General features: G+C 32.3%; 1 protein-coding gene across 1 annotated transcript in view; it reads right to left on the bottom strand.

The window, feature by feature from the left end:
* LOC127730245 (methionine--tRNA ligase, cytoplasmic-like) overlaps window positions 1-13,199 on the bottom strand; it is an 83,324-nt gene that overhangs the window by 33,656 nt on the left and 36,469 nt on the right. The window contains exons 13-15 of the mRNA XM_052238544.1: window positions 12,493-12,663; window positions 11,614-11,709; window positions 8,033-8,150 (exon numbers count right to left, since the gene is read on the bottom strand). Coding sequence (XP_052094504.1) covers window positions 8,033-8,150; window positions 11,614-11,709; window positions 12,493-12,663 — 385 coding nt within the window. The remainder of the gene's footprint in view (window positions 1-8,032; window positions 8,151-11,613; window positions 11,710-12,492; window positions 12,664-13,199) is intronic.

Below are 13,199 nucleotides of genomic sequence, written 5' to 3'. Positions count from 1 at the left end.
AATATTCAAGCAATTGTCACATTCAGGGGATACTTATCACTTCATGGATACTTTAATTAGTAATCTTTAATTGGCTCAATTTTATCTTATCTGTTAATTTTATATCTTGTTATATATGGAATTCAATTATCAATCACCTAAAGATTTTACACATTTACAAGGCCATCTTTAAACAAATATCATCCAATAATTTGGTCTATTGGACAACAAGCTAATCTTGACATTCTGAACATTTCTGCCCTTGTCAGATTTTCTATATCTATAATGCATGGTTTTCAAGATTATTGACCAGGGCTTTCAAAATTTTGGAATTAGAATTAAAAGGCACCTATAAGTAAAGTAGGTTTTAACAGCCAAGTAAGTTGTGGCAAAAAATATTATGTGAGGGGTCTGTTTGAGGTTGCTAAAATCTTTTCATCACTTTTTGAAATTGAAATGTTTACATCTGGCCACAGTAGACTGGATATTATTGCCCTCTGTCAGCATAATGTCATTTATTAAAGATTTTGATACAAACCCATCAGAATTGCTGATACATGTGCTTCAGATGTTGTGTAAATATATTGATTAATTTCCCCAGTCCATGCTGGACCCTCATGGGAAGTCTAGGTTGTTAAGGTGTAACACCACTAATTCGGGCCCAGTCAGAAGCACATACCAGAAAGTAGTACATATTTAACACAAAATAGTTCCTACGCATGGGTGTAATATTCAAAATATGTATCAAATGAAAGCTGAATGACTTGTGATCATTGTAGAACACTTATAATTTTGAATAATAAAAAAATTGCATGAAATTTAATAAAATGCTTCGCTGGGCGCAGCTTGATACGACCGCAGAGGTCGAACCCTGAACAGTTGGGGCAAGTATGGACACAACATTCAAGCTTGATACAGCTCTGAATTTGGATTGTGATTAAATATTTGACACAGCATAGGTTTCTGACACAGAAAGAATGTGGTCTAAGAACTTCAATTTTTTTAATTTACCTATTATGGTCCAATGTCCAAAATCAAAATACATGGCTAGATTCAGCATATCAAAGAACCCCATATATTCAATTTTTGTTGAAATCAAACAAAGTTTAATTTTGGACCCCAACTTGGACAAACTTGAAAACTGGTCCCATAATCAAAAATCTAAACACATGTTTAGATTCAGCATATCAAAGTACCCCAAGAATTCAATTTTTGTTAAAATCAAACTAAGTTTAATTTTGGACCCTTTGGACCTTAATGTAGACCAATTTAAAAAATGGGACCCAAAATTAAAAATCTAAAAACACGGTTAGATTTGGCATATCAAAGAACCCCAATAATTCAATTTTTGATGAAATCAAACAAAGTTTAATTTTGGACCCTTTTGACCTCAATATGAACCAATTTGATAGCGGGCCCACAAAATAAAAAATCTAAATACATGGTAAGATTCAGCATATCAAAGAACCCCATATATTCAATTTTTGTTGAAATCAAACAAAGCTTAATTTTGGACCCCAATTTGGACCAACTTGAAAACTGGGCCAAAAATCTAAAATCTAAAAACATGTTTAGATTCAGCATATCAAAGAACCCCATATATTCAATTTTTGTTGAAATCAAACAAAGTTTAATTTTGGACCCCAACTTGGACCAACTTGAAAACTGGTCCCATAATCAAAAATCTAAACACATGTTTAGATTCAGCATATCAAAGAACCCCAAAAATTCAATTTTTGTTAAAATCAAACTAAGTTTAATTTTGGACCCTTTGGACCTTAATGTAGACCAATTTAAAAAACGGGACCCAAAATTAAAAATCTAAATACACAGTTAGATTTGGCATATCAAAGAACCCCAATAATTAAATTTTTGATGAAATCAAACAAAGTTTAATTTTGGACCCTTTTGACCTCAATATGAACCAATTTGATAGCGGGCCCACAAATAAAAAATCTAAATACATGGTAAGATTCAGCATATCAAAGAACCCCATATATTCAATTTTTGTTGAAATCAAACAAAGTTTAATTTTGGACCCCAATTTGGACCAACTTGAAAACTGGGCCAAAAATCTAAAATCTAAATACATGTTTAGATTCAGCATATCAAAGAACCCCATATATTCAATTTTTGTTGAAATCAAACAAAGTTTAATTTTGGACCCCAACTTGGACCAACTTGAAAACTGGGCCCATAATCAAAAATCTAAACACATGTTTAGATTCAGCATATCAAAGAACCCCAAGAATTCAATTTTTGTTAAAATCAAACTAAGTTTAATTTTGGACCCTTTGGACCTTAATGTAGACCAATTTAAAAACGGGACCCAAAATTAAAAATCTAAATACACGGTTAGATTTGGCATATCAAAGAACCCCAATAATTCAATTTTTGATGAAATCAAACAAAGTTTAATTTTGGACCCTTTTGACCTCAATATGAACCAATTTGATAGCGGGTCCACAAATAAAAAATCTAAATACATGGTTAGATTCAGCATATCAAAGAACCCCAAGAATTCAATTTTTGATGAAATCAAACAAAGTTTAATTTTGGACCCTTTTGACCTCAATGTGGACAAAGTTGATAACGGGGCCCAAAAATCAAAAATCTAAATACATGGTTAGATTCAGCATATCAAAGAACCCCAATAATTCAATTTTTGATGAAATCAAACAAAGTTTAATTTTGGACCCTTTTGACCTCAATATGAACCAATTTGATAGCGGGTCCACAAATAAAAAATCTAAATACATGGTTAGATTCACCATATCAAAGAACCCCAAGAATTTAATTTTTGATGAAATCAAACAAAGTTTAATTTTCGACCCTTTTGACCTCAATGTGGACAAAGTTGATAACGGGGCCCAAAAATCAAAAATCTAAATACATGGTTAGATTCAGCATATCAAAGAACCCCATATATTCAATTTTTGTTGAAATCAAACAAAGTTTAATTTTGGACCAACTTGAAAACTGGGCCCATAATCAATAAAATGCTTCGCTGGGGCGCAGCTTGATACGACCGCAGAGGTCGAACCCTGAACAGTTGGGGCAAGTATGGACACAAAATTCAAGCTTGATACAGCTATGACTTTGGATTGTCATTAAATATTTGACACAGCATAGGTTTCTGACACAGGATGAATGTGGTGTAAGAACTGGAAAAAATTTAATTTACCTATTATGGTGGAATATCCATAAACTAAATTGTTTGTTAATTTCAATATATCAAAGAATATGTAGAATTCAATGTTTGATGTAATGTAATAAAGTTGAAATTTGGACTGTTTTTGTTCAATGTGGACCAATTTGGTAACATGTATAAATAATCAAAAATCTAAATACATGGGAGCCCATTTAAATACATCATAAAGGTATTAAAATAGAAAGTGACATCATAGTCATGGCTAAAAATAAACAAAAATCCTTAATCAGCAACATTTAAAGTTATATCTAAAAATAAAATTCCTTTGTTACCATAAAAGCCCATTTAAATACATCATAAAGATATTAAAATAGAAAATGACATCATAGTCATGGCTAAACATAGCAAAAAACCCTTAATCAGCATCATTTAACAGTAATATCTAAAAATGGAAATTACATCATAAAGGTATTAAAATAGAAAATGACATCATAGTCATGGCTAAAAATAAACAAAATCCTTAATCAGCATCAGCAACATTTTATAGTAATATCTAAAAATAAAATTCCTTTGTAACCATAAAAGCCCATTTAAATACATCATAACAGATATTAAAATAGAAAATGACATCATAGTCATGGCTAAACATAGCAAAAACCTTAATCAGCATCATTTAACAGTAATATCTAAAAATAAAAATTTCTTTGCAACCATAAAAGTAAAATAGAAAATGACATCATAATCATAGCTAAAAATAAACAAAAATTTTTTTATTGGCAAATTTTAAATGGAATTTATTATACTAAAACAATAAATTTGCAACCATAAACATGATAAAACCCCATTTAAACACATCATAAAAGTATTAAATAATTCAACTACATCATAAGGCTATAAAAATAGAAAATGACTTCATAGTCAAGGCTAAAGGTAAACAAAAAACCTTCATCAGCAAAATTTTATATTGGCAAATTTCCAATGAAGTTTATTACACTAAAATTGTTGGCAAATTTCCAATGCATTTATTAACAATAAAGTTATTGGCAAATTTCCAATTTACATAATTTAAAAGCAGTGTAGATGAGATATTTAAATGAGTTTGAATTACCAACCTTACACTGCTTTTAAATAATGTTCTTTACTCAATTATTTGTCTATTAAAATGGAAACCCTTGTTTTTTAACCTTTTTTCCCCTTATTCCTTAAACATTAGAGCCAAAATTTTAAAGAAAAAAAAAGGAAAAAAAAAAATCCTACCTCCCACACATTTTTTCAACCTCCTTTTGATTCATCATCCCCCACCTCAATCACAACCTTCAATTTGTGGTATGGTACATTGCAATACAATTTCACAGAGATCCATACACTTGAACACAAGTTTTGTTGCAAACTAAAAAAATCCTTATTTTTGACCAATATTTGGCCCCTTATTCATAAATGTTTGAGCAATTAACCCCAAAACTCAATTCCTACTTTCTCTTCGTGATAAAAAATTACTAACTTAAATGTAAATTTTAAACAAAAATAAAAGGAAAAAAAAAAATTACCCCTTTTTTGACCCCCGCCCCCCTTATGATTCATCACCCCCACCCCCCTTTCCCCCAAAACCAAGCTCAATAACAGCCTTGCCTTTGTGGTATGGTACCTTGTAATACAATTTTAGAGAGATCCATACACTTGAACACAAGTTATTGTCTAGAAACTAAAAAATGCTTATTTTAAACCCCTTTTTAGGCCCCTTATTACTAAACGTTTTGGGCAATTACCACAACACTGAATTCCAGCTTTCCCTTTGTGAAATGGAACCTTGTAGTAAAATTTCAGAAAGATCCATACACTTACACACAAGTTATTGTCATGAAACTAGAAAAATGCGTTTTTTGCCCCCTTTTGGCCCCTTATTCCTAAAATTTTGAGGCAATTAACCCCAAAATCAATCCCAGCATTGACCCTTTGTGATATGGAATCTTGTGGTACAATGTCAAAGAGATCCATATGCTAACACACAAGTTATGTCTGGAAGTTACAAAAATGCTTATTTTCGGCCCCTTTTTGGCCCCTAATTCCTTAACTGTTGGTACCATAACCCCCAAAATCAATCCCCACCTTCCTATTGTGGTATTGAACCTTATGGTAAAATTTCATAGAGATCCATTCACTTAAACTAAAGTTAGAGTGCGAAAACCATTGTGTATTCGGACGACGACGCCGGACGACGACGACGACGACGATGACGACGACGACGCCAACGTCATACCAATATACGACCTCAAAATTTTTTTGCGGTCATATAAAAAGGAGGGTACATTTTGCCTGTTTGTCAGATCTGAAGTATCTGTTTTGGTACATTCGAAGATCAGAGAACCAGTTCTCTCTTATATGCAGTTAAAGGTATGTTGATTTTTTCAGTACAAGACACCATAAGGTGCTGCTTTGTTATGCAATGATGGTCACTTTATTTGAACTTCAGACAAAAGAGCTGTGCCTGCTTGGAATTGAGGAATTTAACATAAAAAGCAATGGAGCTATGAATTAGTGGTGTACTTCCTTGTGTAAACTCCCTCGTAGTAGTACATGTACTTACTCCCTGGTGTAGTGCAGAAACAGAATTGCACATTAAAGTTTCTCTCTTTCTAATTCAGTTTTTAAGATAACAGCCAAAACACAAAAAATTAGCAATAACTCCTATAAAAAGTCTATAAAAAATTTCTGTTATCTAACTTTATTTAATTACAAAATTTGCCGCAATCATGCACTTCACACTATTCCCAACGTAATTGGAAGCAGTACCTCCCTCAGAGCGAAGCCAGTTGAATTGGTATGGGATGACCAGTGAGCTGTTGTCCAATTTGGAAATGAACTGACATTTTATGATCTACTTTCATCATTTCTACAATACCACTAGAAACCTCCATGAGAATAACTACACAGACATGTGTGAATAGCAGCTAACCACATCGTTAATGACTTTATTGACTAACTTTCACTTTTAACTTAACTAAATTCTTATTTCACTTTCACTTTCTATTTATGTCTATAACATCGTCATAACAACCATTATTGTAACATTACTTCCGGCGAACCGCTTGAACCACCAAATTTGTACTTCACTGTTTGATTTCATATGTAATATTGTCCTGAAGACGCCACGCTTGATGGCGAAACATGTCGACAAGAATAAACTCTTACCATGTGGTAATTGATGGGTGTTGTTGTCTTTATTATCTTTTTATTTATTTTATTATAAATAAATGGGGAATGTGTCCATCGGACACAGATGATGCCCCCGCTTGCATATCATATAAAGTTATAAAGGGACATAACTGAAGAAAGGTAAAAGTGACTCTACCCAAATTTATCCTTGATCTGAGTTTTGTGGTAATAAGTATTGTGTATAAGTTTCATAAAATTTGGTTGAGGCAAACTTACGTTAGAGAAGGGAAATGAAAAATTCAGCAATTTTTCCATTTATAAAGGGACATAACTCTAGAACGGTTAAAGTGACACCACCAAAATTCAAACTTGATCTGTATTTTATGGTAATAAGCATTGTGTATAAGTTTCATAACATTTGGTTGAGGCAAACTAAAGTTAGAGAACGGAAACGAAAAATTCAGCAATTTTTCCATTGTAAAGGGGCATAACTCTAGAACGGTTAAAGTGACGCCACCAAAATTCAAACTTGATCTGTGTTTTGTGGTAATAAGCATTGTGTATAAGTTTCATAACATTTGGTTGAGGCTAACTTAAGTTAAAGAACAGAAACGAAAAATTCAGCAATTTTTCCATTTTTAAAGGGGCATTACTCTAGAACGGTTAATGTGACGCCATCAAAATTCAAACGTGATCTGTGTTTTGTGGTAATAAGCATTGTGTATAAGTTTCATAACATTTGGTTGAGGCAAACTAAAGTTAGAGAACGGAAACCAACTTTGGGACATACGTACAGACGGACAAGGGTAAAACTTAATGCCCCCCCTCCTCGCTACGGCGGGGGCATAAAAATGTATAGCTGATCATATTGCTGTTTACATTTTTTGAATATCTGTTAAACTTAAATTTCCATGTTTAGTGAACCATAAAATATGGGTCAAAACCCTAATTTTTCACATCGTTTTAAAAAGTTCACTTTATCATGAAAATGCGTATAAAGTTTTGCATTGATACAACCACAACTTCATAATAAACTACCTTCAACCAAAACTTTAACCAGATATGGAATGGACAGACAGACTGACAAACTGACAAACATAATGCAACCTAATATTGTAGGTGGGGCATACAAATAAAACAATGACAGTCCCTGTAAATAAACTCATCAGGATTAAAATTTTGTACGCCAGACACACATTTTGTCTACAAAAAGACTCATCAATGACGCACGAATCAAAAAAGTAATCTTCAGTGTCAAATTCTCCTTAATTTATTCCCAATGATTGAAAAAATTCAATAAACTGTGTGTATCAATGTTATTCAATAAGTGCCCCCATTTAAATGGCGCTATTGATATATGATACAACATCTTTACATTTTTATCTAGATTTATTCCTCATTGGCTTGAAAGCAAGTAAGGATTTGATAGGGTAGGTGAGGTTTGGTAACCAAGAAAACCTATACACAATATTTTTATTGCATTTCTATACTTGTTCTTGGAGGTGAGTGCACTTTGTTGTAGTGTCAATCAAATTTGGTAATTCCTGCAATCTTTTTATAATAATATTAGAAAATTTTATTTTTTATTTTTCATCCTATAAATCAAAGATGACCAAATTTACTATCAACATTCTTTTCTTAAATACTGTTCTAACCTATATTTCACAATTTCCTATATTTTTCAAGAATCAATCAACCACATTTAACTAACACCAAACAAGACTCATTATATATGTATGCATTAAATACCTGTAGCTATCATGTGTTTGACAACTGTGTAGTTATCATTAGCTCCTAGCATTGTACATGGGAATATGACAGAATGGAATGGAACGTTGTCTTTACCAAGGAAATTATACATATCAACCTGAAAACCAAGAATTACATATAATAAACTGTTATCATAGAGATATGTCTCGCCTTTTTGTAATTTTGATAATGCAAATGTTAAAAACAGCATAACCTATGTCTCACTTCTTGACTCAGTCAAGGCGAGACAAAAACACTCTTTATATTATACAAAAATAAAATACTGTAAATTCATAATTCTATATGCATACTAAATAATGGAAGTCATTGACAATCACAAAAAACATGATTCATAGTAAAATTATAAACGAGCTAAATTTAAATTTTATAAATTGTTACTGTACTTTCCAACTTATTGATGAAGGTTGATCCAGAAATGTGGGCACCCTTACTGTGCATCCATTTTTTAATGAGTGTAATGTTTTCATCATTATTAAATCTGTGCATAATTTGGTCAAAAGTAGGTCAACTAGAACAAAGCTAATGTATGATCTTCACCTTGTTATTACAGATCAGTTTAAAATCTATATAGGTAGTATTGTAAAGGAAAACTGTTATTTTAGTAAAATTTTCTATGTCTAATAGACATAATTATGTCAAAAGTAAGTCTACCAGAACAAAAATCATATGTAACCAAATATCAGTTTATATACAGAAGGCCGAAAATTGAGAAGAAAATTGTTATTTTAATGATATTTCAAGTCAGTTTAATAGGTTGTAATAAGGTCAAAAGTATGCTAATTTGAATTTTATCTGTAAATAGAAAGTACACAGACATGAACTTTTTTCATTTCACTGATTTCTTCATAAATCATAAAGATCTTTCATTCAAATGTCACCTGTTTAAATTGAAAATTTCAGCATTGACATAGATGCCAACCCCCCTTTGTTGCAATCAGTAATAAAATGCTCCGCAGGGCACAGCTTGATACGACCGCAGAGGTGGAACCCTGAACAGTTGGGGCAAGTATGGACACAACATTCAAGCTTGATACAGCTCTGAATTTGGATTGTGATTAAATATTTGACACAGCATAGGTTTCTGACACAGAATGAATGTGGTCTAAGAACTTAAAAATTTTAAATTGGACATTCACCTATTATGGTCCAATATCCAAAATCTAAATGCATGGTTAGATTCAGCATATCAAAGAACCCCAAGAATTCAATTTTTGATGAAATCAAACAAAGTTTAATTTTGGACCCTTTTGACCTCAATGTGGACAAAGTTGATAATGGGGCCCAAAAATCAAAAATCTAAATACATGGTTAGATTCAGCATATCAAAGAACCCCATATATTCAATTTTTGTTGAAATCAAACAAAGTTTAATTGTGGACCCCGATTTGGACCAACTTGAAAACTGGGCCCATAATCAAAAATCTAAATACATGTTTAGATTCAGCATATCAAAGAACCCTAAGAATTCAATTTTTGTTAAAATCAAACTAAGTTTAATTTTGGACCCTTTGGACCTTAATGTAGACCAATTTGAAAACAGACCCAAAAATTAAGAATCGAAATACACGGTTAGATTCGGCATATCAAAGAACCCCAATAATTCAATTTTTGATGAAATCAAACAAAGTTTAATTTTGGACCCTTTGGACCTCAATGTGGACCAATTTAAAAACGGGGCCCAAAATCCAAAAACTGAATACACGGTTAGAATCAGCATATAAAAGAACCCCAAGAATTCAAGAATAAAACCCCATTGAAATTGGTCAAGAAATAAGCAATTTATACGAAGTATCTTCTTTTGCACAATACTGTGCAATTGAATATTTCTTGCTATTGCGCAATACTGTACAATTGACAATTTCTTGCTATTGCGCAAAATTGTGCTATTGGACATTTCTTGCTATTGCACAATACTGTGCAATTGAAGATTTCTTGCTATTGCGCAATACTGTGCAATTGAAGATTTCTTGCTATTGTGCAATACTGTGCAATTGAAAATTTCTTGCTATTGCACAATACTTATTATATAATAGTTTACACATCCTGTTTGGTGTGTATCTCCTACCATATCATTATTATTTGCTTTTAAATATAAAACAGAAATAACCAACTTAAAATGGAAAATTTTAAAAGAAAAAAAAAAGGAAAAAAAAAACCCCCCCCCCCCCCAAATTTTTTGAACCCCCTTATGATTCATCACCCCCAAACTCAATCCCAGCCTTCCCTTTGTGGTATGGTACCTTCCAGTACAATTTCAGAGAGATCCATACACTTGAACACAAGTTATTGTCTGGAAACTAGAAAAATGCTTATTTTTGGTCCCTTTTTGGCCCCTTATTCCTAAACGTTTAGGGCAATTACCCCTAAACTCAATTCCAGCTTTCCCTTTGTGATATGGAACCTTGTAGTACAATTTCAGAAAGATTCATACACTTACACACAAGTTATTGTCATGAAACTAGAAAAATGCTTGTTTTTGCCCCTTTTTTGGCCCCTAATTCCTAATATTTTGAGGCAATTACCCTCAAAATCAATCCCAGCATTCCCTGTGTGATATGGAACCTTGTGGTACAATGTCAGAGAGATCCATACACTAACACACAAGTTATGTCTGGAAGTTACAAAAATGCTTATTTTTGGCCCCTTTTTGGCCCCTAATTCCTTAACTGTTGGTACCATAACCCCCAAAATCAATCCCAACCTTCCTTTTGTGGTATTGAACCTTATGGTAAAATTTCATAGAGATCCATTCACTTAAACTAAAGTTAGAGTGCGAAAACCAATGTGTCTTCGGACGACGCCTGACGACGACGACGACGCCAACGTCATACCAATATACGACAATTTTTGCGGTCGTATAAAAAAGTATTACAATTTCCATAATTTCTGATTTTTTTCAGTACTAATATTTTTTTATAAAATTTTATAATAATCCTACTAACAACTAGGCACACAGTGACAAATAAAAGACTTCCTTCCTTTATTTATGACAACTACGATTCAAAGTTGATGAGCACGTGAGGAAAAACGACCATTGTGCTGAATGGAAGTCTTGTTCACAAAATATTTGCAAAAGACAACAGACGTCGTACTTGGCAGGTTCATTAATTATTCATAATCGAATAAAGAAATGGATAGATCGCTTACTAATATAGATAGTCCCCAGAAACCCGAAAGAATTTAATAATCTGTATCCCGCAAGCGCTTATTGTTACAAAATTACAACCAAAAATAAAGCGTCATATTGATCAAAATGAGATTAAACAGGGAACTGTCCCGGACGGGTAATGAACGAAAATCCGTAACAAGTAGACTACTAATTGTAACACCAAAATTTTCATCCAATATTTGTAAAAATTAGAGGTAAATCATAACGGTTGGCATCTATGTATTGAAGATTTTGTTCGATTAGACAAGAGTTTGTTTTACCCAGGATAATATATTTTTAATAAATCAATATTCACTGTATTCCCTGGCAAACTACTGAGGTAGTTCATTCCCTTGTGTACATATGGCTCATAAAGACAAGTACACTGTTCCTAAAATTCATGGAGAACTACCTTGTTTGGATTCTTCCACCATTTCTCCCATTGATCTGTGTAATTGGCTGTTATTGAAATATATCCAATGGGTGCATCGAACCATACATAAAACACCTGTCAAAAGGACAATTAAATGTAAATATAGGTCTTCTTAATACATACAGCACTTGTAAAAAGGACAATTAAATATAAATACAGGTCATCTTAATACATACAGCACCTGTAAAAAGGACAATTAAATATAAATATAGGTCATCTTAATACATACAGCACCTGTAAAAAGAACAATTAAATGTAAATATAGGTCATCTTAATACATACAGCACTTGTAAAAAGGACAATTAAAAAAAATTATAGGTCATCTTAATACATACAGCACCTGTAAAAAGAACAATTAAATGTAAATATAGGTCTTCTTAATACATACAGCACCTGTAAATTAAATGTAAAAGGAGAGATTGTCATACATGAAATATCTGTCAAGGACAAATATATTTTAATGTAGGAATCTTCCTACATACAGCATCTGTCAAAAGGACAATCAAATGTAAATATAGAAATCTTCATGCATAAAACACCTGTCAAAGAACAAAAGTATGTTAATGTAGGAATCTTCATGCATGAAACACCTGTTTTAAATTTTTTTTTTCTAAAGCTTCACAAGGTGTCATTGTTACAATACTAAACAATAATGGGCAAAGTCCCATAAGTCCTGTACAAAATGTAAAATAAAACTGATAATATAGCAGTCAAGAGAATATTATACCACGTATGAATGTTTTAAGTCAAATGGTCTCTGAGTATTTTTGTGTTCCAGACGGAAGGACGGACAAGTAGAGACCATTACCCTCGCGATGAGACGTGCAGAAGACAATAACAAAAAAGTTGAGTATATACCTTGTCAGTGTACCCTGACAATGGTACTTGTGTTCCCCATTTTAGATCTCTGCTGATACATCTAGGCTTTAGTCCATCTCGTATCCATGAGCTTGTTATCACTTTGGCGTTATTAGTCCATGTGCCTGATTTGAATACTTTGTCTAGATGTTTCTGCAGCTGTGGTTCAATCTAAAACAAAAAATTGTTCCTATTACTTCTCAAATAACAATAAATCATCTATTGTATGAATAAATCATCAGAAGTTGCTAAATAACATTTAAATTGTGCTTATCTTTTATTTCACCTTGATAAGATCAGTCGCAAAAACAAATTTGAGTTATTTTATATTTACTTCCTTTGAAAAATATATACCATATAATGAAATCAGTGAAAAATAAGCATCAATTACTTTTACTTCATTTATGATGAGAAAAAGCCAAAAGAAAAATGACTTGTACATTATGTACCGGGTAACTTGCGAATGTTTTCTGAATCTAAATGTAAACCAACTAATTTTCGCAAACAATTTATTTTCACGACTTTAGCGAGTAGAAAAATAACCTGAATGTAAATCTTCAGGAATTAGTAAAAACACAGATCTTCTCATATAAATACCTTAAGAAAATAAGACAATCATGAAAATATAAAATCACAGCGAAGTCAGCTGGAAAGGGCAAAGCCCAAACTAAAGTAGCCACGAAAATAAGTTTGTTTATAGTATGTAG

Source organism: Mytilus californianus, unplaced genomic scaffold (assembly GCF_021869535.1).
Source record: "Mytilus californianus isolate M0D057914Y unplaced genomic scaffold, xbMytCali1.0.p SCAF_2, whole genome shotgun sequence".
Classification (NCBI taxonomy): domain Eukaryota; kingdom Metazoa; phylum Mollusca; class Bivalvia; order Mytilida; family Mytilidae; genus Mytilus; species Mytilus californianus.
Note: the sequence above shows the minus strand (reverse complement) of the source record. Positions and strands in the feature narration are given on the sequence as shown.